Source organism: Peromyscus maniculatus, chromosome 21 (assembly GCF_049852395.1).
Source record: "Peromyscus maniculatus bairdii isolate BWxNUB_F1_BW_parent chromosome 21, HU_Pman_BW_mat_3.1, whole genome shotgun sequence".
In the NCBI taxonomy this organism is placed as follows: domain Eukaryota; kingdom Metazoa; phylum Chordata; class Mammalia; order Rodentia; family Cricetidae; genus Peromyscus; species Peromyscus maniculatus.
In genome coordinates, this window is record NC_134872.1 from 9,861,777 (window position 1) to 9,886,758 (window position 24,982).

General features: G+C 53.6%; 1 protein-coding gene across 3 annotated transcripts; it reads right to left on the minus strand.

Annotated features, from left to right (window-relative positions):
- Positions 1-93: 93 nt before the first annotated feature.
- Cbs (cystathionine beta-synthase) lies at positions 94-23,119 on the minus strand. 3 transcript variants are annotated; one of them, XM_042266277.2, is made up of 17 exons: positions 22,983-23,119; positions 19,352-19,559; positions 15,094-15,200; positions 13,312-13,446; positions 12,914-12,993; positions 12,606-12,740; positions 12,003-12,072; positions 10,018-10,109; positions 8,565-8,690; positions 8,057-8,141; positions 6,396-6,501; positions 5,001-5,075; positions 4,735-4,869; positions 3,367-3,475; positions 2,809-2,893; positions 2,063-2,104; positions 94-788 (listed from the first exon to the last, which is right to left on the minus strand). In XM_042266277.2, exons 2-17 carry the CDS (start codon positions 19,549-19,551, stop codon positions 685-687), a joined length of 1,686 nt encoding a protein of 561 aa, XP_042122211.1. In that variant the 5' UTR covers positions 19,552-19,559; positions 22,983-23,119; the 3' UTR covers positions 94-684. The 3 variants fall into 3 exon arrangements, with proteins under 3 accessions (XP_042122211.1, XP_042122212.1, XP_042122213.2); XM_042266278.2 differs by lacking the exon at positions 2,063-2,104; XM_042266279.2 differs by lacking the exons at positions 94-788; positions 2,063-2,104 and adding an exon at positions 2,329-2,614.
- Between the last annotated feature and the right edge of the window lie 1,863 nt (positions 23,120-24,982).

Sequence of the window (24,982 nt, forward strand, 5' to 3'; positions counted from 1 at the left end):
TGCATGAAAAGGAACAGAACTCCGACACAGGCTGCAACATGAAACCATGAGAGGCTCACGCCAGGGGAGATAAGGTAGACACAGGGCCATAGGTGTGTGTGATTCCATTTAATAGGAAGTGTCCAGAGCAGGGAAACCCATTGAGACAGCTAGTGGGTAAGTGCTTGTCAGGGAAGCAAGGCAAGGTGAGGAAGAGCTGCTTGATGGGGGGGGGGGGGGGGGTATGGGACATGAATGACCCAAGTGGTACCACTGTGCAGACACTCAGTTCACAGCCATGGGTCTCAGGTCACAGGGACTGCGCCTTCATTAAAACCCACATGCTCCCATGCTGGGGACAGCACTGCCCCTGATGATGAGCACCAAGTGGGTCCAGGGTTTGCCCATCCCCATGCTGGAGTCTCCTCTAGGGAGGACACTTTCTGGAACCCTCAGTCTTGTTGCAATTGTACTCTGTGTCTATCTTCCCTGGCTGACATCCCTGTGACACCAGAGGACACCCATGTAAGCTACTCAGGCTCAGGAGTCATTTAGGAAGCTGAGTGTTAGGAGGAAGGCTGGGCCTCCGCGGCTGGTCTAAATAGCCACCTATTGGTGCCACCTGCTGGACTTGGGCATGGAAACGGGTAGGTGTCTCTGAAAGCCCCAGCAGGGAGGGTGGAAGCCGGTCCCGACTTCCCGGCTCTATTTCCGGTTCTGCTCACGGGCTGCCACGAAGTTTAGCAGGTCAATGGCAGTGACAACCCCGAACACCATCTGCCGCTCGCTCGACAGGCCACTGCTGTGGTCTAAGGGAAGGAAACGGCTGCTGGATTACAGGTGAAGGGATACAGAGCTGATCCGAGGCCACGGCCTCTTGGAAGCAAGAGACTCCCCATCTCCAAGCAGGAACAAAGTATCAGCCACTGTGGCTCCAGCTGAGCCACATGGGCGGAGCCAGAGAGCAGTTCCTCTCACCAGCCTTAACATAGGATGCTGGGTGCTGTCTGGAACAAAGCCAGAAACCAACCCAGGCTCCCCAGAATGGACGAGCTGGCAGGTGCCTCCTCTCAGCCCATGCCCACAGGCCACGTGCAGTGTCAGGGCCTGGGCAAGCCTCAAGCCCCTTTCTGTCCAGAGTCCTGCCTGGCATCCAGGGCCTCTTCAGCTCAGCCCACCTGAGTCTGTCTGCAGACAGGTTTCTCAGACTGGAGCTTCCTGTCCGCTTGGGCCTGGCCCTGCACCAATGGCCTACAGGCAGAGAGGGCCATGGCAACAGTTTTCTATCCGTTTGAGAGGATATGGGGAGCCCAGACTTCGGTCCACAGAGTGATCTAGGTGTAGGTGGGGCTTGCCCACACATGCAAGGGCCTGAGGGGCTTCCCACGAGTAGGGGTGTCCCTGGCCTGGGACTTTCCCTGGTTCACCGGTTTTAGGGTCTCTAGGCTGATGACTTGGCCTGTAGCCCTTGGCACATTGTGCACCTCCACAGTGCTGGGCCGGGCCTTCATGCCAGACCCTCCCTCTCCCCTGCAGATACATGTACTATCAGGCCTGTTCTCAGGAGAGCTGTCTGTGGTTGGCACAGTCCTTGGGAGGCTCAGCAGGCCGCCCAGTGTCTGAAGACAGAGGTGCCCCCTGGGAGAGACCCATCAGGGACAGGCATCTCAGTGGCCCTATCTAGAACCCCAGAAAAGGACAGGGAAACTCAAAAGAACTCCACTGCTGCATTTTGAAACCACTGAAGCTAAGGGACCACTTGATTGGCTCTGGGACGCCCACCGAGCAAGTGACAGCAGGTTCCAGTTAGGCTGGCTGGTTCCCACACAGGGTTTGATGAGGAACAGTTTAGGTTTGTGACAACACCCTGTCCTGTCACTCCAGCTGACCCTGAAGTGGGAATTCATGTTGTTGTTTTTTTTTTTGTTTTTGTTTTTGTTTTGTGTCTGAGATGTTCAAAGATCGGGAGTCCCCTCCACCCAACCCAACCTCGGGGGCCCGGGGCCCTAGATACCCTTGGAAGGGTGTGATTCTGAACATGAAGGCCACTTCCTAGGGGCCGGGATGGGTGGGGCGTACATACCTGTGGGCCCCCCCACCACTCCTGACCAGGCCTGGTCTCGTGCTGTAGAGCCAAGGACGGGAGAGGGGTTAGACATGGGGCCGCCCCCACATGCAGGCCAGCCTTGAGACTAGATATCAGGCCCTCCCAGTTCTTACGGATTGAGGAATGAAAATCAACACCCCTCACCCCACTGGGACCTGAGAGTGTCATCCCCACCTGCAGACGGTGACACTGGGAGGACTCTCGGAGAGCAGGAAGGACAGACTGATAGGCACAGAGACAAGTGTGGTTCACAAGTTGTCCTTTTAACAGACACCCAGAGCTGCGCTTCGGAGTACCCCCTGGAGCCCATCAGAACCAATCAGTATCTCCTGGTGGTATGTCCTCAAGGGCCAAGAATTCCAGCTGTCACAGGTTTCTCTGAGACAACCCTCAGCATCCTTAGAGAATGCCTACTGTCTCAGCCTGTGGGCCTAGGACAATGTCATGCTATCTACACAACGTGAGGGCTCCCTGGAGCATGAATCGGCCCTGTGTGTCCCTTGGGTACGTGACTGGATTGACAGGCCCCTAGAGAGAGGTTCAAGATGTCAAAAGCTCTGGTGAGAAGATGAGGACTCCCCATCCCCCACTAGGGAGCATGCCTGCCTACTGCACAGAGCAGGAATGTGTACCATGAGAGCCTGGGCCAGGCGTGGCCAGTGGCCAGGGCTGAACGCCCTTGCCCCCAAACAAAAACCCGGTGCCGAGCGGACCCTACTCACATTGGATCTGCTCATGGAGCACCAGGGCGAAGTGGTCCATCTCCAGGATGTGGGAGAGCATGCCCAGTGTGTCAGTCAGGTGGATCTGCAAGAGAAACTGTGTCCATGCTGGCCCTCAAGGACAGGGCCCCTTAGACTTGACCAAGGCAACAGGTACAACATTTGCCATAGCCGCTCAGATGAGTTTCAAGTAGAAAAAAGGCCCCCACAGAGCCTTAGAGCACTCTGTGTTGTAGCAACCTGCCTGAATAGCGGCCATTCGATTCTAACCCACGGCCTCTGCTTAGAGGCCAAACTAGTGGAAGGACCACTGTTTGTGGGGCCTGTGAAGGAGAGACGGACCAAGAGTACAGAGTTTTTCCTGGGATGCACACAAGGTCGATGTGACGGGGTGATTTTCAATCAAAGTGACCTCGAACCCCCTAAGCAAGCTGTATAGTTTCCAGGGGGGGGGTATGGGTCGGGGACCCACTTCCGGCACAGCAAACTCTAGGCCCTGCCTTGAAGGCCCAGCTTCCGCTCACATTCCCACTCCCCCCCTCCGGGAAACACTCATACCGGTTTGAACTGCTTGTAGAGGACTTTGCAGACTTCATCTGATGGCTGCACCTTCCCAGCAAGCAGGGATGACAGCATGTTCCCAAGAGTCACCATCCCTAGGATGGCCCTGGGAAGAGCATGGAATTTGGGGGGGAAGAAGAGGCAAGAGTCAGAGAGGAGTGTCTGGCCAACTCTGAAGGGCTCTAGCAGGCCTCAGTGTGGCAAACATGGCTCTGGCAGGCCTTGCCAAACTGTTAGAGTACATTCCTAAAGCTAGCCACCAAGGCCCATCCCTTTATTTGGCCACTGACTCATCCCTAAGACAAACCACCAATGTCCATCTATCCAAGTATTAAAGTCCAGCAATCAAATGCCCCCCTTTTGGCTCACCTAATTAACATGCCCAATCAAAATTAACCAACTCATCCTAACTCGGGGTTTCCCCCTTTCTCTTTAAAAACTGCCATTGGCCTATGGGCCACGTGTGTCTCCTCTCTAACCAGAGGCAGTCTTCGGTCCTGTTCTCCCCACCTCCCTTCCCCTTCCCCCTCATCCTCTGTCTCTCCTTCCTGTCTTTGTCTCTGATCCCCGCCCTCTGTCCCTCTGGGGCAAATAAATCTCCTTGTGCTGAGAACTTGGTCTTGGGGTGTCTTGTGCTGACTTCAAGGTCCTTTCAAACTTGACCCAGGAGCTGGAGAGATGCTCAGGGACCAAGAGCACTTGCTGCTCTTGCAGAGGACCTGGGTTTGCTTCCCAGCTCCCACATGGCCGATCACAAACATCTGTAACTCCGGTTCCAGACCTGATATCTTCTGACTGCCGCAAGCACTAGGCACACAGGTGGTGGACACACACACACACACACACACACACACACACACACACACACACACACACACACAAATGCACATATATCAAAACAGTTGTAGGCATGCAAATAGAGTTGGAGTGGGGAGAACAGAGACGGACAAGTAAGCTTACAAGTCCTGTAGTGTTTATGTCCCCTCAGGGGTCCATGGTGACCAGCCATCAGACATAGGATGTTGGTCAACTGGACCTCCCTAACATACATTTCTCTGGGTGCCACCACCCAGGGTGCCTGTCACCTACTCCCTAGGGCAAGGGTGGGCAGACATACTACCAATGAACTGGGGGGACCGAAGCATTAAGACCCCAAGAGTTAGTATGGTCTAGCCTCAGCTGCTCAAGGACAAGGCAGTCAGCAGGCTCTCTGCAGCTCCAGACACTGTATGCAAAGTGACCGCACTCAGCCTGTTGCTGCTCATCCCATTTGGTGACATGGACACAGAGGCCTGGGCAGCAGGATCTAGGATCCTGGCACAGTCTAAAGTCAGAGCCCTGGACATGGGTGAGGGTGAGACTGACCCTGACTTGTCGACCACGGGCGCCTGGTCGAAGCCTTTCTCCCGGAGGATGGTGATGGTGTGTTCACAGGTGACGGTGGGTAACACAGTCAGCGGTGCTGACAGGCTCAGCTCTTGAACACGCAGATGCCACCACCTGAAGGAGGGGGCAGAAAAAAAAACAGCATGAAGCAGGGGGTAGGGCCACGAGAGGACCACCATGGTGGGAAACCGGAAGGCTCCCTTTCCCACCCATCCAGGGATGACAGAGCCAGGCAGCATCCTTACCAAGGCCTCTTCACTGAGAGCTCCTCCTTCATGAAACCCTTCTGTAGCATCCACTTGTCACTCAGGAACTTGGACCTGCAGGGTCAGGGTGTCACTGAGGCCTCTCTACCCAGTGGGAGGCACATACATGGTCAGGGGCGAGTTTCTGAGGGCCTGGCAACTACCTTGGGCCTTACTGTTTCAGCATGGGATGTAAGAATGGCAGAGCTCCAGGGAAGCTGAGAACTGAGGGTTACTGGGCATGTAGGCTGAAAGTCTCTGTGATCTGGACCCCTCTTACAGGTTCCTGAGCATCCTCCTTGGACCCCCAGTTCTGCCTCAACAGAGCCTTTCCTATTCTGACCAAAGGCTGCTGAGCAGGCTAGAGTGCTGTTAGGCTCTGTCCCAAGGAGGCGGGCTGAGGAGCAGCAGTACAGGACAGAGGTGGCCCTACTCCAGCACCAATATGAAGTCCACACTCGTGTACTTGCATATAAAATGCTCCGGGCCTCTTGGGCACACGCACACATACCCACACAAAACAGAACCATGCACACACACAAGTGCACGCACACAACAGGCCAACCATGTGCTGGGGAGATGGCTGGCCTCCTGGATTGCTTGTCAGCCTACCTGGAAGCCAGCGGGATGCCCATGCACCATGCCTGGCTGTGCCAAGCTGCCAAGCTCAACACAAACATCGCTCTATAGCTCACAGGCTTGCCTTCTTGAGGAAGGGCAAGAGATGGGGAACCCCTCTTGTTACCCATGAGGCTGGCGGCAGAGCAGCTCCCCCTAGTTCAGCCAGGAACCCAGGCAGTTGACAGGACTTCAAGCCTGCTGGTCACAGGTGGCCAGGCAGAGAGCTGGGACTGTCCTGAGGCTACTGAGCAAGCACATTAAGTCCTAGGAGAACCCAGCCGGGGCACACTCACCACTCACCCTCCCAGATCCAGTTTAGGGCGGCCGGTGAAAGAGCAGAGCTGGTGGGCGGGAAGCAAATTAGGATTTCCCCCCATGAAAACATCAGGACAGCTTGGCCCATGGCGCCCAGAGCCCCAGTGGGGTAATGAAGACAAACTCGAGAGACCAGGACAGAGGGGTATATAAGGGACATAAATGTCCACCAGAGCTGTCGCCGTGGACACACACACACACACAGACACACACAGACACACATGCACGCACGCACACACGCGTGCGCGCACACACACACACACACACACACACACGCACACACACACACAGGCTCAGGATAGAGCCATACAAAGTGAACACTGGCTCTGAAGACATGGAGGATCCTGGGGCTAGCAGACTAACAAGACCCAGCTGTCCACTACCCTTCCCCGACATCCCACGGTCAGCGCTTCAGTGACAGCAGCCAGGAGGGTGACAGGGACCAGGGGTGTGTCTTACATGTAGTTCCGCACAGAGTCAGGCAGGATGACCACACAGCGCTGTCCTTCCTGCAACTCCTGGGCGGCCTTCACGGCCACAGCCATGGCACTGCCTGAACTTCCACCTGCCAAGAGGACCGTTAGACTTGCCCACATGCTTGTGTGTGCATCCATACATAAACACACGTGCATGTATAACCCACACACGTATGCCAGCACTCGAGAAGGACCCGTGGGAACCATTCAGGCGTGCATCTCACATACGTGCTCTGGAAGGGTTCATACATGCTCTGAAAGAATATTTGGAATCTCTGGACAGAGAACAGGTCGTAAAGGACCCTATTCCTCTGCATTATCTTCCTCTTCATAGTCAACGGAGCTTGCATTTCATAATTAAACATCACTGAGGAATTGGGGAGACCCTGGGACAAATGAAGTAAATCATGCTCATCCAGAAGAGGGGGTCATGGTTCCCCAAGCTAAAGCCTGACCCCGAACCAAGAGCCAACCGAGGACAACATGTGTCTCACTGACTGCTCATAGCCACCATGCAAAGCAAGTAGGTGATACCAGGTCTCAGGTAATGAGAGTCCCAGGTTCACCGTGACACTGACCACAGAGGGCCCTGGCCCTGGGACCTCCAGAGAGAGCCAAAGACACTGTTGCTGCCTCTCCAGTTTGGGCTCCTCCAGACTCAGCCCAAGAAGGTGCAAGTCAGTCAGAAAGGTCACCCTGGTGCCTCTTACAGAGAACCATGGCCCTGCCTCTCATCTCTCGATGCCCGGGTTTATATCACTTACACTGATTGCGGGGGTGGGGTGAGGGGGTGGGAGGGAGTGGGGGGGTGTTATAAACTCACTGAGAGAACCCAAGCCACAAGTCTCCTCCTAGTGGCCATGTTGAAAATTTTTTTCAATCAACATGGCTTGTTCCTACTCCCCTAATAGTGCTTGGCTGTTGAGGACCTGACCATGTTGGGGCTGATTGCCTTCCCCTGTCCCGTTCCAACAAGACTCAGAACAGATGGGGCCGCGTTTATAGGTGAGTTTGGGTACACTTGGTGTTCTCCAAATCTCAGGTCTAACTCAAGCTGCCAGGGCCTTTGCCACCCCGTGGTCAGGCAATGGTGCCCTGTCTACCCTGATCAGGATGACTGAGGAGCCCAGGGTGGGAGGAAGGCTGCGGAGGTTGCTTCTGAGTGTGCCTCAGCTGCGCAGAAAACTATGAGGGCAAGAAGTACTGTCCCAGCTCCCTCTGGACTCCCTCGCCAACCCCTTCAGAGGACTGGGACCCAGCATGCCACAGCCTGGAGCTGCTGCAGATTGAGGCCCCGTTCCAGGGACAGGGCTGTTTAAAGTGAATGAGGGGAGAAAACAGAAAACAAAAAACCACCACAAGAGCTTGCCTCAAACACTAGAAGGGCAGACTGAAGCCTGGGCCCTGGGCCTCATGCTCTCATCGCCACAGGTGACTCCAAGAGGCTGCAAAGGATAAGCAAACAGCTAAGGAAGGAAGAGCCTGGACAGACGGACAGGAAGGGAAGTGACTGCAGTCACACAGCCTCAGAATACCCATGACTTTCATGCGTTTGGAGTAGGTAGCACACATCCCGGGCCGTCCCCTGCCACCCTGCCACCCTGCCACCCTGCCACCCTGCGGGGGGCTGGCCCAGCCACTCACCACACAGCAGTCCTTCCTGGGCGATGAGCATGCGGGCAAAGGCGAAGGACTCCTCGTCATTGCTCTTGAACCACTTATCCACCACCTGTGGCACGAGCAGGTCACGGGCCTCAGCTCAGGTGGAGGGGCCCTGGCGGGGGTGGGGCAGGGCCACCCCACAGAAGCCTTCCTCCCCCTGGATCTGCAAACCTAGACGTCTTCACCCTCCCCTGCTCCGTTACGCTTGGAGGAGTAACTCAGACAACCCACATCTTTACCGGGCTGGCGGCCTCTGCTAACAGTGGCCGTCCGTCCTTGTCCGTCCTTGTCTGTCCTTCCCTTTGCAGCTCAGAGCCTGTGTCCAGCAACGTCAGGCATGAATTTGGACATGCCTCAAGCCCCTGTAACCACACTCCCTATTCTGCCCCCTCAACACTTGGGTCGGCTAGAGTGCGAGAATGCAAAAGCAAGTCCAGGATCTGGCAGCGGCCCGTGGCTCTGCCTGGGGCAACACTTTGGCCCAACCTACCGCCCTGTCCAGGACTGTGGGGATGAAGTCATAGCCGATCCCTTCCACCTCGTAGGCTGTTTGCTCCGTCTGGTTCAGCTCCTCAGGCTCCGCAAGGATGGACCCTTCAGGATCTACACCAATGATCTGCAGGGTAGGTGGCTTTAGGGCTCAAGCCAGAGAGAAATCCAACCCATCCCTAGGCAGCCACCACTAGAAAGGATATTTCCCGCTAACGTATGCCTGTTAATGGCCAGTTCACAGGCTGCATATGCTAATCCCAGATTAGAGGAAGGGAAGTCCTCCAGAATCTCAGGCAAGAAGCAGGGAGGCCACAACCTACTGCGGCTAATATCCAGCACTGGGTATTTAGAAAGATACTTCCAGGGCTGCTGTAGGAAGGGTCCCAGTCATGGGCATGTGGCGAGCCTTTGGGGACAAAGGATAGCTCTGGACACTGACATCTTCCTGGACTGTCTCCGGAGGGTGGGCAGTCTCATGGGGAGAAAATGACCCTGTTTCTTTGTGCCCCTCATCAAGCCTGGTCCTAACTCAGTGGTTCTCAACCTTCCTAATGCTGAAACCCTTTAATGCAGTCCCTCATGTTGTGGTGACCCCCAACCATAAAATTATTTTTGTTGCTACTTCATAACTGTAATTTTGCTGCTGTTATGAGTCATAATGTAAATATCTGATATGCAACCCCCAAGGTGGGGGGAGGTCATAACCTTCAGGGTAAGAATTACTGCCCTAGCCCCCAGCTGGATCAGGCCCTCTGAATCGGTGAGACAGTTGATTGGCTTGATCAGTTTGGGAGGCAACTAGGCAGTGGGACCAAGTCCTATGCTCATTGCATGAGTTGGCTGTTTGAAACCTGGAGCTTATGCAGGGACACTTGGCTCAGTCTGGGAGGAAGGGACTGGACCTGCCTGGACTGAGTCTACCAGGTTGATCGCAGTCCTCGGGGGAGGACTTGTCCTGGAGGAGGTGGGAATGGGGGGTAGGCTGGGGGTAAGGGGAGGGGGTGGGAGGGGGAGAATAGGGGAACCCATGGCTGATATGTAGAACTGAATGGTATTGTAAAATAAAATATATATATAAAAAAATAAATAAATAAAAGAAAAAACAAAAAAACAAACAAAAAAAGAACTACTGCCCTAACTCAAGACAATCTGGGGGCTCTGGTGGCCTCTGGGCTAATCCAAAGGGCTTCACCTCACTCAGAATGGGAGCCCCCAGGATCCTGTGCTCCCCAAGGTGCTCCTGGACAACTTGATACAACTCTTCAAGACAGCAGTGGGATGAGACAGGAATGTGGGAAGCAATCAGTTCCCAGGTAGAGGGGCCCCCAGCCTGATGTCAACAGCACTGAGCCTCTAAACCCAGCTCAGGCCACAGGCAAGCGAGCAAGTCCAGGCCCACCCTTTCAGCCACCCAGTCTGCAGCAGCACCCCCCACATGGGGCCACACTCACTTTACAGCCAGGGCACTTCTCCTTCAGCTTCCTGGCGATACCTGTGATGGTGCCACCCGTGCCTGCTGAAGCCACCAGCATGTCCAGCTTCCCTGGGGGAGGGAGGACATTCTCAGGCCACGGCTCAGCCAGCCCTCCACTCTTTAATGACCATTGGTGGAAATACACTCAAGCCAAAGCAGGTCCGTGGGATAAACATCGCCCGTCACTGCCTCCATCTGTGGCCAGCGTGCCCAAGGCAGAGAGGCTGCTGTCTGTCCTGTGACCTTGGCCTTTAAACCACCAATGTAGCTGAATCTACAAGGATGGGTCACAGCTGGGCAGCTAACAGTCTGGCAGAAGTAAGCTGTCAGTGGTGTACCTTCCTAGGCTGTCTGATTCTTATATAAGAATCAAACTGGGTTTTTAGGATACAGGGAAAATGCCCGAAGGCTGAGAACTGGCCCAGGCTCTCTCATACCACTGAGGGTCAGCTCAGCATCAGGCATGTCTGAGCTGGGCAAACTCAGGAATGAAGCAATGTGCACCAACTCTGCCAGATGAGAATTCTCGCCCATAAAACCGGGTTAGCAAACCACTGAGCTTTTATTGGCCAGTTCCTGGGCACCGAACAAGTCTGCACCCAGGTCAATGCCAATACCAGGTTCTAAGTGGGAAGCCAAGGGTGGGACCTTCCAGCGCCTTCTCCCATGAGGCCCTGAGGGAGGTGTCCCACCAGCCCCAGGAGCTAGGCACTCAGCATGTATATATGGTTCCAGGGAGCCTCATGCTGTACTAGAATGAGCTAGCTGCAGCTATCACTATACAGCTCCAGAGGTGAGAAAGACTGAAGGTCAAATTCAATGCCCCTAGCTGGGCATGTGGCTCACACCTTTAATCCCAGCACTCAGGGAAGGCAGGTGAATCTCTGAGTCTACAAAGCCAGTTCCAGGACAGCCAGGGCTACAGTGTTTCCGAAAGAAAGAAAGAAAGAAAGAAAGAAAGAAAGAAAGAAAGAAAGAAAGAAAGAAAGAAAGAAAGAAAGAAAGAAAGAAAGAAAGAAAGATAGATGGAGGGAGGGAGGGAGGGAGGAAAAAAAAGAAAAAAACGCTCCAGTTAGATCTTGACCCCTAGCTGTGAGGCCAGCACCAGCATGCACTCAACAGCCCCTACAGCCTGGAGGACATGGGGGTGAACACGCAGTCTGAACCACATGTCTGGACACAGGGAGAGGCACCAGCAGAGGCCAAGAGGCCTCAGAGGAAGACTTATGTCTCCAGAAACTATTTCACAAAGACAGGTGTTTAAGCTGGGTTTACCAAAGAGAGGGTAAGCGACTTGTGCACTCCCCCAGGTAACCACATCTGACTGAGTGTGGTTGTTCTGTCAACTCTGCACAACCTAGAGTCTTGAGGGAAGAGAATCTGAATAAGGGACTGTTTAGATCAGGTTGGCCCGTGGGCGTGTCTTTGAGGGACTGCCTTTTTTTTTTTTCTTCTTCTTCTGGTTTTTCAAGACAAGGTTTCTTTGTGTAGCCCTGGGTGTCCTAGAACTAGCTCTCTAGACCAGGCTGGCCTCGAACTCACAGAGCTCCGCCTGGCTCTGCCTCCCGAGTGCTGGGATTAAAGGCGTGCGCCACCACCGCCCGGCTTGAGGGACTGTCTTGATTATTTTAACTCATGTGGAAAGACCCAGCCACTGTAGGTGGCACCGTTGATTGTGCAGGAGGAAACCCTGGGCTGTCTAAGAGCAGGGGAAGCGAGCTGAGCACCAGGCATGTGTGCCAAGAGGGCCGGGCAGTGTGGATGTCACGTGACCAGCCCCTTCACATTCCCGCCTCCTTCACTTCTCCGAACCGGAACCTGGAACCGGGAGCTGAAACAAACCTTTCGCCCCTAAGTGGCTTTCGCCCCTTTTTGTCCCCGTGTTTTATCACAGCAACAGAAACGAAACTAGAAGAAGAAAGGACTGCAGTCAAGGTGGGTGGAGGGGTGGGAAGCACCCACCGTCACACTGCTGCAGGATCTCCTCGGCCGTGTCATCGTAGTGCGCCAACGGGTTGCTCGCATTGCGGTACTGGGCGGAAGAAGAGAGGGGCTGTGAGCTGGCCGAAACCACCGGCACCATGCACGGACCCCGGACAGTCAGCTCCGTGCGGGCCAACAAGTCCTACAGCAGCCTAGAGAACCTCACCTCGGGAACCTCCCATACAAGATATGAAAACCAGGGTCATCACGATGTGAAATAACCCAGAAGTGAAAAGAACAGGGGACTAGGTCTTGGGGTGCAGGCTCTTGGACATTCTGCATCTTCAGAGCCCAGAGGGTCCTCTGGAGGGGATAACCCAACCTCACTGCTGACCCAACACGGCTGGGTTCGGTCCAGTGGGACAGCCTTCCGACACTGGCACGGGGACAGCAGAAACCAAAGGTTCTGTCACTGAGCAGGGCCCTGGAGCACCTCCCCGGAGGGAGTACTGTCACCCTGCTCATGCTGGGCAGAGACCCATCTCCCAGTCTCCCAACAGGGCCCCACAAAAATCCCTGACCACAAATTTGCCTCCTGGAGGAGCAGGGGTGTGTGTAGGGGGGGAAGACATGACATCTGACCTGGTCCAGAATGTGAGAATTGGGGATTTCGTTCTTCAGTCGCCATGCCACTCCCACATGAGACTCGGGGGAATCGAACCTGGCGTTGGTGGGTGTCCTCACGATCTCAGCTCCCAGAGCCCGCAGCACATCCACCTGTGCAGGGAAAACCATGCCTTAATCACGGGGGGCTGGTCCCTAGAAGGGAGAACACTCTGGAAGCCAAAGCTGATGCAGCAAAAGCCCATCAAGCCACACCCGCCCACAGGCCACGCCCCCAGTGGCCACGCCCTCCACCTAGCCCCACCCCCAGACTGCCCTGAGCGCACCTTCTCCATACTCATCTTCTCTGGCATCACGATAATGCAGCGATAGCCCCTCACAGCAGCTGCCAGAGCCAGCCCGATCCCTGAGGGCCACATGCAGAGGGTGAGAGGGGTCAGTGCCCAAAGCCCTGTGCCTTCCTGCCTGTGCCCCTGCCCGGGACACCTGAGACAAGCCCGAGAGGCATGGAAGGACAAAGAGCCTTTGTTCTGGGGAGGAACCCCGCACTCTGATGGCGATCTTAGGAGATTTATTCTGACAGCCAGGTACACAGATGTGCTTCTGGGGGGGAGGCTGCACAGAACAAGCTGGCCAAACTTTCCCTCTTGCCCTCCCTGGAGGTCTGTCTGCACAGGCCAGGGACTTTCAGCCTCTGCTCAGCACCAGCTGGCTCCACCCTCACCTGTGTTCCCAGAAGTCGGCTCAATGATTGTGTCCCCAGGCTTCAAGGTCCCAGCTCGCTCAGCATCCTCAATCATCCGAAGGCTAATGCGGTCCTTCACGCTCCCACCCGCATTGAAGAACTCACACTTGGCCACTGAAAGCCAAACATGAATCAGAGACGGGAGAGGAGGACTCTCCGGCCCCCACAGATTCCTGCCACCCTCAACAACCCAATACACCTCCAGGATGAGGGCCGGCCTGGGAGTTTGCCGTTCTGGGCATCTCTATACCCATTGACCACCTCTGTACCTAGACACCCCTGGTCATAGCTGGCCTGTCTCCCACCGGCCCTGTAGACCCATGGCAACACTGAGTGGTAAGGACGGTCAAGAGCCCGTGGGCGGAAGGTTAGAAAACATGTCCCAGCAGAACGAGTACAGGCAGTGAACGGCTGGAGCCGAGCCCACACACCTCTGCCAAGGTAGCCAGTCCAAGCAGCCCCAGATGGACCACCTTAGTCCCGAAGCCCCTGCCAAAGTTGCCCCCAGCTCCTCCACTCTTGACTGTCTCTATCATCCGTGGTCAGTGAGTCCAGCCTCTGTGCTCAGCCCACCCCCACCTGACACCACCTCCATGCTGGCGGACCCTTCCTTGCTCTTTAGTCTCAGCCCACCCCCACCTGACACCACCTCCATGCTGGTGGACCCTTCCTCGCTCTCTAGTCTCACCCCACCCCACCTCATAGGTGTTCCAGGGCTAGAGAAACGCCCTATTCCAGAACCATCTTCTTGGCTGGCTCTCAGTTCTGAAACCTACCGCAAACAGACTGCCCCCTCCCCAAGCTAGAAGAGATTCTGGGGGCACGGAGGGGCTTCGTTTGATGTCTGCTCCTTTGGCCCCATGACAGCCTCAGATCTGCAACACCCCCCCCCCAACCCCCAGGCCAAGCCAACTTACCTCTTACTCATAGGCTATGACTGCCCACACCTCTGCTTGGGAATAGCTCCCCGCAAGCAACCCCTTCACCAATGACCTTCATTGACCTTGGACCTAATTCCCACTCTTTGTCCCATAATGGGCTGGGTGACCTGCCAGACTCCATGCAACTGGGAGGACACAGACAACGGCTTTCTCTGCAGTCAAGGCTGTCACTCAGCATAAGCTCCGCCCCCACATAGGACCCTCCACCCCAATCTCCTCATTGATGCTCTCTGCCTAATGTGGTGGTAGCTCACGCTTTTAATCCTTGCACTCCGGAGGCAGAGACAGGGCAATCTCTGTAGTTCAAGGCCAGCCTGGTCTACATAGTGAATTCCAGGCCAGCAAGAACTAAACAGTGGGGCTGGAGAGATGGCTCAGTGGTTAAGAGCACTGGCTGCTCTTCCAGAGGACTCAGGTTCAATTCCCAGCAACCACATGGCAGCTCACAACTGTCTGTAAATCCAATTCCAGGAGATCTGACACTCTCACACCAATGCACATAAAATAAAATTAAATAAAATTTTTAAAAAAGGACTATACAGTGAAAGCTTATCTCAAAAAAAGAAGATACACTCTCACAGTGCTCCAGCTTCACTTCTGCCTCCACCCAGGCGGTAACCTGCCCAGGCAGGCTCTTTCATCCAAGCTTTCCTGGCCATCAGTTAGAGAGAAGCTGTCTCAGTCACCAACAACACATCCTGCATCCCAGAAGACCCCAGTGCCGACACCCCCAGAGACACCCCCAGCCCCTCAGCTCCAGGTCACCCCGAGGCCCTGGTCCAGGATGCCTGAGGCAGCCCTAGCAGGGCCACACACTCACACAACTCGCACTTGAGTCCTGCATTCTTTGAGATCTTGTTGATTCTGACCATGGGGGTGTCCCCAATCTTCCACAGAATATCTGGCAAAATTTTTGGAGATTCTGTCCTAAAACAGAGAGAGGAGGCCGTTCAGGAAACAAAAGAGAATAAACAGCAGTTGGAGGCCGGGCATCGTGGGCATTTCGGAAATGAAGAATCCAAGAAGTGCCTCGGGGAAGGACCTGGGTGGTGGAATGCCTGGCAGACCCACAGTGGCGTAGATAACACACACACACACACACACACACACACACACACACACGCACGCACGCACGCACGCACGCACGCACGCACGCACAAGCACACCCTGGAACACCCAAGTGCAGTACACCTTAAGCCCAGTTTGAGGGACTGGATCACCACGTAACTTCCACTCCCCAGGTCTGAACGTGCCCCTGGGTCTCATAGGACGTTACAGATGGGAGGATAAGCAGGGACACATGGTCTCTATCATTTTGGCAATGTTCGTTTTTATCCCCAGTGAAAAAGTTAAAATACCTGAACATGGTGTCACATGTTTGTAACCTCAGTACACAAGAGACTGAGGCAGGAGGTTGTGAGTTCTAGGATCACCTGAGCAACAAAGTGAGTTCAAGGCCATCCTGGGCTACAGAGTGAATACACAGACAAAAAAAAAAAAAAAGTAAAAACAAAATTGTCACACTTTAACACCCAGTCAGGAGTACTTCTGCCTGACTCCAGGTGGATTACACAGACATCTAGAATCTCATTCTCTTGGTCCAGGACACCTGGACGGATGACTGGCTGTCCTGGATCTCACTCTGTAGACCAGGCTGGCCTTGAACTCAGAGATCTGTCTGCTTCTGTCTCCCAAGTGGTAGGATTAAAGGCAAGGGCAACCACCTACTGGTTTCTGGCTTTTCTTTAATTGCTGCTTCTGGCTCTCTTTTCTGGAAACGGAGCCCACAATTCACACACACACACACACACACACACACACACACACACACACACCCGAGGCTCCTGGCTCTACACAGAGCATTCAGAGTTGGCTCCAAACCCAATGGCCACCCTTTGGCTAAGGTTTCTTTCTTTTTTTTTTTTTTTTTGGAGAACTTCATCTGGAAGTCTGTGTAGCCCAGCTTTGCTTCCTGACCCTGCCCACTTTATCAAAGAGGCACTGGGACCCGAGAGGTTAGACTCTAGCCAGTGAACATTCTATAAAGAAGAGAGTCATCAGAGGGGTAAGTGTCCCCTCTGTTTCCAAGGTCACGTGATTGCTGCAGGTGGTGCAACTGACTGAGGAACAATTGCGTGAGAGCTCTCCTCCCAAGACCCTGAGAATGCCCACTAAGGAGCCTCAACTGATCTTAACAGTACTTTTTTAAAGGTTGATTTTTGGCTACCTGCATGATTTGATTTATATTTTAAAGCATTTATTTATTTTTATTTTCTGTGCACTGGTGTTTTGCCTGCATGTAGGTCTGTCTCCAGATCTTGGAGCTGCAGACAGTTGTAAGCTGCCATGTGGGTGCTGGGAATTGAACCTGGGTCCTCTGGAAGAGCAGGAGGTGCTCTTAACCACTGAGTCATCTGTCCAGCCCCTACATGGTTTATGTTCCTGCTGAGTAGGAACATAAAACCAAAAATAAATCAGGAAGATTATAAAACAAAATTCTAGGCCGGGCGTTGGTGGCGCACGCCTTTAATCCCAGCACTCGGGAGGCAGAGCCAGGCGGATCTCTGTGAGTTCGAGGCCAGCCTGGGCTACCAAGTGAGCTCCAGGAAAGGAGCAAAGCTACACAGAGAAACCCTGTCTCGAAAAACCAAACAAACAAACAAAAAAAACAAAAAAACAAAAAAACAAAATTCTGCTAGTCACTGAGCAGAAGTCTCACTCAGTTCATTTGGGGATCTGGTACCCTAAAGACTTTGAAAGGCAGTCACTAGTGACCAACTTTCAGCCCATGTAAGAGGGACATGATTCCTGTGACTGTCAGACTCCAGAGAATGAGTGAGTTCACCTATCCAGGACAGCACACTCTGCTCTCCAGAAAGTTCTCAAAGGGAGAGGCAAAGGGTCTTTACGAGCAATAAAACCAGCTGAGACTTACACTCTCTATTCAAAAGGGTCTCAACTGGCAACTTTGGGTAAATCTGTCTGGACCTTGGAATTTAAAAATGGAAAGTATCTGACTGTACTGGTGCTCACGCTTTTCTGTGCTGTGCTAGGCAAATCCTTTCTTGACTGCCATAAAAAAAAATCCCTTTCAATGTGTTCTATTCTGTCAAATTTAACTTGTCTAGCTCTGAGGAGATAAAAATCCAGCTCTGGGCTGAGGAGATGGACCCCTAGAAACCCTTTAAAATCTGGACATAGTAGTGTGTTTCTAAAATCCCTGTACTCAAGCCAGAAAAGACAGCCAGAAGCAGCAGTTAAAGAAAGGGCAGAAATCAGTAAGTGATGGCCCTTGCCTTGCCTTTTTTTGCCTTGCCTCTGAGTTCGAGGCCAGCCTTGTCTACAGAGTGATTGCCCCCAGTGATAGGTCAAGCCTGTGACTGCAGGGCTAAACTCTTCCGCATTTCAATGACAGCACAATGCGTCCAAAGCGGTTTCCAGAACAGTCCCTGTATGGCTCTCCATCTGCAGGCTCAGGGGCGGCTGCATGCCCACACACTCCCTGCCTACTTGCACTCATCCACCCCGCGCCCCACACCCAGACTTCAAGGCTGCCAGGCTGCTGGGCCCTGGCTTCCTGCCTCCCTGCCCCAGGCTTCTCCCACTGGAGCCAAACTGACTAAATAGAAGCCTCAGACACCTTTGGCCTCTAGTCAGGGGCGGAGTAAGGAATCTGGAGTTCCAGGGCGGGAGGAGAGGTTGCCTGGGTGCCAACAGGCAGCAACAGGCTGGACTCCAATCGTGTCTTCCACAGGGAAAGACTCTGCAGAAGAGCTGGACATGCTCTCTTCCTAGGTCGTCTTTGGTTGGGCTCAGAAAAGCGGAGATAGGCTGGGACAAGGCCAAGAGCTCCTCCCCCTCAGAGCTCCTCCCCCTCAGCCCCAGGGAGGCCAGGCAGGGGTAGCACCAGGATACAGGCTGGGAACTCAGGTGTGCTCACTCTGATGTTTGTACAGGTGAAGGCTCAGATCTATCACCCATCCCAAGTGCCTGTGCTTTGCCAGCACAGGAGGGCAGCCCCATAGGACCTCAGAAACCCCGATTCACCATCAGGGCTGCCCGCTCCCCTGTCTCTCACTCTGAAGACCCCCCCCCCCCCCCAACCAGGCACCTGGAACTGGCCGCCAAGTCTCAGCCGATTCAGCATGTCCCATCTCTCTCTCTGCCGATGTCTGGTGCCATACCAGACTCCCCGAGTCAGCGCCTCCCTTTAGGGACCTCAGTCTGGTGCCTGAGCCTTCTCTTGGGCTCCCCCTCCCTGGTCCTCCAATGACTGTCAGCTGAGGACGACGCTGCCCTTAAGGCTGATGTGTGCTACACGCGTCTTTGAACAAGCAGTTCCCAGGCCTTCAGAAGCCCTCGGGAGTCAGCTCTCCCGCAGCCACAGACTCTTCTTCCCTTCTGTGTTGTTCTGGCAGGGACTCATCTGAGCAGCCCCCACTTGTCTCCTGGCCCTGGAGCCCATTCAACGGGCACAGCTTCTACTCTGCATATTTCATATCCCCCCCCACCTTGGCCCCTTGAAAACGCTGCCTCCCACACCTGCCCAGTGCTTGCTCAGACTTTTGGACCCATAACCATAAATGCTGGTGGCCACACACAGGGCACAGGACTCGAAGACTTAAAACACAAATCCTTTCACCCACTTGCTCTAATCTGAAGGCATTAGACCAAGGAAATGGATCCTAAGGGTTTTACAACAGGGCAGGAGCCTGCATGGCTCCATCCTGGGCACTTAGAACAGGGCGTGACATGGTGCGTGTTCCTAAGTGGGCTACCAACTGACTGTGTGTGGAATGGTTTCTACTGGAGTTATTTCAAATAAAGTCATGGCAGACAGCTATCAGTGCCATTGACAGTCTTAGTCGGACCATAAAAGGAACCCACCAGAGCCAAACGCTTGAACACAAAGAAACCCTGGCCGCTCTGAACCTGGCCTACACTGTTTCTACCCCACCAACATGGATCACAGAGCAGGAGATCCCACTTTGAGCTTGGTAGCTGTATGGCCTCCACACCCCTGCCCCACCCCTCAAGGACATAGGCCCACCATCTTGAGATCAAAGCCAGAGACTCACAGCGCTGTGTGGTAATGTGGCGAGTCTGTCATGGGCCTGCCCAGCTGCCAGGTACATTTGCTTGGGGTATCAGGTCGAATCCATACGCGCTCACTGTCCCCTGAAGGGCCCTTCTCTGGGTGCCCTTTCCCTGAGTGCACGTCCAGGTGCTGGGGGCACACGGCTGAGCCATCTTCGCACTGGGATGTCCCTGAAGGCATGCTGGGATCTGTAGCGGGACAGAGATCTGTTGGTTTAGAAGCTGGCTCATACATCCCCTGTGGGAGTGATGCTCCACTGGAACAAATCCAGCAAGGATGGGAGAAAAGGCGCAGGCTCCAGCTGCTGTGGAAAACATTTAGGTTCCTGTCCAGAAAGTTAAACAGAAACTACCATATGACCCAGCAATTCGACCACGAGGCAGAGGTCAAAAAAAAAAAAAAACAAAAAAAGGATGGAAATAGATATTTAATGTGCCCATTCTCATGGCAGCCTTGAGAGTCAAAAGGTGAACATTACCCAAGGTCATGGATGAATGGATAGTCAGAAATGTGTTCCATCCATGAAATGGGATACCATTCAGCCCCAAGAAGGAATAGACGGGCCTGCAGAGATGGTTCAGCAGTTATAAGTGCTCACTTTGAAGTCATGAGGAGTGGATTTCAGATCTCAGCACACATGTAACAAGCAGGCTGTCCCATGCACACACAGACATAGACACAAATAAGTAAATCTCTTTTTTTTTTTTTAAAAAAAAAGAAGGAATGGATGAAATCTGAGGACATAATGTTAAAGGAAAGAAGCCAATCATAAAAAATTTCTAGAAATGCCCAGAATAATCAAATGTCCTATGATTTGAGCTATGTGAGGGACCCAGAAGAGGCAAATCCACAGGAACCTATCATAGAGGACATGAAAGGCAGGGGTGGGAGGAAAGAGAGCAACCATTTAATGCATGGCGGCTTTTGAGATGATGAAAAAACATGAGACCAGTCCTATTTTCATCCTGTAGCTGTGACAAACATACCAAGGGGAGCAAGGGTTTATTTCAGTTACAGTCCCAGGTTACAGTCCATCAATCTGGGGAAGTCAGGGAAGAACTCTTGCAGCTGGCCACATTATATCCAGTCAAGAGCAAGGAGAAACAAATGCATCCGTGTTGGCCGCTCTCATCTAGCCTTCTCGGGTCTTACACAGTTCAGGACTCCTTGCCTCGAGAATAGTGCAGCCCACTGGACAGCCTCCTCCCACATCAGGTAATAATCAAGACAATTCCCTACAGACATGCCTCCAAGCCAAACTGTTCTAGGCAGTCCCTCTGTTGAGACCCCTTGTCAGGTGACTCTAAACTGTGTCAAGGTGACATTTAACACTAGCCAGAACCTTGTACAGACAGTGACAGCAGTTGCACAATCCTGGGGATAAAGTGGTTAAGACACCGCCTCCATATCGACCATTTCTGCACCTCAGACTAAACTGCGGATTAAAATGATTCAGAGGCCGGATGCGTAGCTTTGGTGGGAGAGGATGGGGTGGCTGGCAAGTGCCAGGTCCTGGGTTTTAGTCCCTTGTTTTAAAAAACAAAACAACAAAAAGAAAAAAGAAAAAAAACTGTGTGTACTTAACATGTACACATTTTCATGTTATTATTCCATGAAGAATGCAGCATCACAGTTGCTTTAAAAAAAGTTTTTTAAAAGCTGGGTATGATGGTGCACGCCTTTAATCCCAGCATTCGGGAGGCAGAGGCAGGTGAATCTCTGTGAGTTCAAGGCCAATATGTACTACATAGTAAGTTCCAGAACAGCCAGGACTATCTATGTAGAGACAATGTCAAAACAACAACAACAAAAAACAAACAAACAAAAACCCCAAAACCAAGCCAAAACAAAACAAAAAAAACCCAATCCCAAACAACAACAAAAAACCACACAAACAATTTTTTAGATTTACTAATATGTATGCCTGTTTTGCCTGAATGTATGTATGTGTACCATGTGTGTGCCTGGTGCTCTTTGAAGCCAGAAGAGAGCCATCGTGAGATCCCCTGGAACTGGAGTTACAAATGATTGTGAGTCACCAGGATCCTCTGCAAACATCTGTTTGCCTAACGTGGACATCATCCTGGTGTTTTAAGTAATCTAACCCTGATTTGAGGTTCCTGAGAGGGTGCGTAGTGTATTATGGAAGGACAGCCATATGGGGCCACCTTCCGTGGACCTGGAGAAAAGACCACCATTATGTTATACAATTTAATCCACCATTTACAGCAAAGCCAGACACCCCCACCCCACAGTCCCAGGAGGTGGAAGCAGGAGAGCAGAGGTTCAAGGCCAGCCTAGGGTCTGTGAAATTCTGTCTCAAAAGAGGGGGTGGGGGGTGGGGGTGTCGGGAATAAACTTCCTTGTAAAACGCAGGAGAAAGAAGCTGACACTGGGTACCCACAAGTGTGCTGTGGGCACCAAAACTGGACAGAAAGCCAGAGAGTCCACTCCAGCAGACATAGGTGATGTTTAACATTCTAAAACAGATGCAACCCCTGTGGGGAGCTCAGTCTTAGCCTGGACTGCACAGGCTGTACAGGAGAAAAAGAACGAGGGGCGGGGCCAAGCACTCCCAGGTGAAGTCAGGAGCCCCACCCAGTCCTGTCCCACCTCGCTAGTGCCCTTGGTGGCCAACTAACGTTAATCAACGTTGCGGCCACCTCAGCCCTCCATGGAGCTTCGCGTTTCCCCAGCGTGAACCCAGGCAGTGGCCTAGGCAGGTGCTACTTTCCTTCAGGCCAAGACCCCTCTCCAGAGCTCCCTCCTGCTGGGTGGGCGCCCCTGGCTTCGGAACTCTCCCAAAAGCCAAGCAGGCACAGGTCGCCCGGCGCCATCCCTCAAGGTATCTTCGCAGAAAGGAAGTCACCGGGAGATCCGAACTCGGGAGATCCGAACTCGGGAGACCCGAACCAGAACTCGCCTGGAGAGCACGCCCCAGGGCATCCTGCGTCCCTCCACGCCACTCTCCCAGTGAGGTTTCCCGAGGGCCATCAAGTTCCCACACGCACAAACCGTCTGGCCACTTGACGCTCGTTCGGAAGGGGTGGTTGGGGACAGTATGTGGCAGTGATTTGGGAAACCCTCTGTAAGTAGCAAGTTGCACAGCCCCGATCTGCTCCCTCACTGCACATTCCTGGTCTCAAGCGACCCGCCCCGCCCCCGTTCCCCGGCCAGGCTCCTCAGGAGGCACAGAACCTGCACCCCACGGGCCACTATTTCAATATTTACCCCACCCGGTACCAGGGCCCAAAAGAACAATTTGCGAAACAGCGGTCTCCATCCAAAACAGGGGAAATCGATGACCGGTACCGGAGCAGCGCGTCACCCTAGAACCTGGCTCCGGGCTCCGAGACTCGCGGCCATGGGGTCCAGGACCACGTGGGTGCTCAGCATAGGTCGGTGCTTGCGGGAAGGGGGCAAGGGACGCAGGTCTCAGCGGAGCGGCGGGGGACCGTAGAGCCCCCCAGCGGGGTCACGGGGCACCCGGCTTGCAAGCTGGCACTGCTCTGAGCTTCCAGGTGCAGCTGATGCCAAGTCCTGGTGCAGAGGTTAGGAGCGTCCGCCGGGCACTGAACCCTGGCTCAGGACTCCTCTAGTCCAAAGCTTACCTGAACTCAGATTCAGGAAAGCGGCTTCGACTAAGTTGGGCTGGAGAGCGCGCCAAGACAGGATCACGGCTCAGATGGGGACTCTGCGGGTGGCGGGTCTTGAGCCGACGCTGCGGCTCACAGCAGGCGCACGCGATTGGCCCAGCGACGGGGGGCGGAGGGCCGGCACCCGCCAATCCCGGGCCGTAGATCGGCTGCCCACCCACCCCACCCCACCCACCCACACCCCTTTTCCCTCCCTACCCCCCACTCTGGCTCTCTGCAAGGGGACGGCTGGACGCCCCACCTCCACAGTCCTGTGTCTTTCTGTTCTTTGAGAATTCAGGGAGCTGCGCTCTAAAGTTTGGGAAGCTCTGCCGTCTGATTCACGTTTGTTGTCCGGCGTCAGAGGAGGCCCCGAGTCTGTACCCAAAGGTCTGCACCCTGAGGCACAGCGGGGCCGAGTGTTAGGGAGCCTCATTTTCCAGGACTCATTTCGCCCAAGGACATGGCGAGGACCTGGCTTGGCATGCTCCCGTCACGCATCGCTGCTCTTCCTGATGCTCCTAGGAAAGTGCCCATAGCTTTCTCAAGCCACCGGCCTGCGGGGCCCGGGTCAGTGGTGCCACTCGAAGGGCGCCCCAGTATGTCCACAGGAGGTTAAAATGGGCATGGTGGAGTATGCCTGTAATCCTAGTATTTGGGATGGGTTGAGGGAGGAGGATCTCAAGTTTGAGTTCAAGGTCAACCTGGGCTATATAGAGTCCTTCTGGGCGAAAAGAAAAAAGCAAACACATAAATAAATAAGCTGATTTTGACGAGTTTCACCCCTGTGGCTAAGTAGATGATCTCAGCTTTGTTCATTTGTTTATGTTTTTCTAGACAGGGTTTCTCTGGGTAGCCCTGGCTGTCTTGGAACTCCCTATGTAGAGTAACAGCTGGCTTCGAACACAAAGATCTCCCTGTCTTTGCCATCCGAGTGCTGAGATTAAAGACTTGCTGCCTTGCCCCGATTCTTTTTTGTTTTTTTCTTTTTTTCTTTTTTTTTTTTTTTTTTTGGTTTTTCGAGACAGGGTTTCTCTGCGTAGCTTTGCGCCTTTTCCTGGAACTCACTTGGTAGCCCAGGCTGGCCTCGAACTCACAGAGATCCGCCTGCCTCTGCCTCCCGAGTGCTGGGATTAAAGGCGTGCGCCACCACCGCCCGGCTTGTGAAAATTATTTATTTTGCCTGGTGGTGGTGGTGGTGGTGGTGGTGGTGCGCGCCTTTAATCTCAGCACTTAGGAGGCAGAAGTAGGTGATCTCTGTGGGTTCCAGGCCAGCCCGGTCTACAGAGCAGAGTTCTAGGACAGCCAAGGCTACACAGAGAAATCCTATCCTGTCTCAGGGGAAAAAAAAGTGTACACACACACATACACACACACACACACACACACACACACACATAATATGTATGGGCACCTTTGCAGGTGTGCATGCTTGTGCACCATGTGTGTGCAGTGCTCCCAGAAACCAGAAGAGGATGTCAGATCCCCTGATATTGAAGATACAGACAGCTGTGAATCACCATGTTGGTTCTGGAAATTGAACCCTGGGTCCTCTGGAAGAGCAGCCAGTGCCCTTAACTGTTGAACCATCTCTCCAGCCCTGTTCTTAGCTTCTTGAGACACGGTAGAGCGCTCCAACTCCTGATCTTCCTGCCTCCCCAGACAGAGTTGAGATTGACCATCTGGGCCACCAAGCACATCCACAGGTGACATTTGATCAAAGGGGCCACATCTTGTTCCAGGGCTGAAAACTGCAAGTGCCTGGGGCAAGAGCAAGTGTGGGTCTGAGAACAGGCTGCCAGCACAGGAGGCCCGAGGGAGGGGGGAGGGGTGGAGCTTGGGGCTAGAGATCTAGAGATCAGCTCAGGAGAGTGAGGCTTTTTGTTACCGGGTTTCAGTATGCTGAGCTGAGCCTCCCAGTACAACGCATTCTGTCATATCAGAGACAAGAACACTAACAGGAATTTCCAGGAACC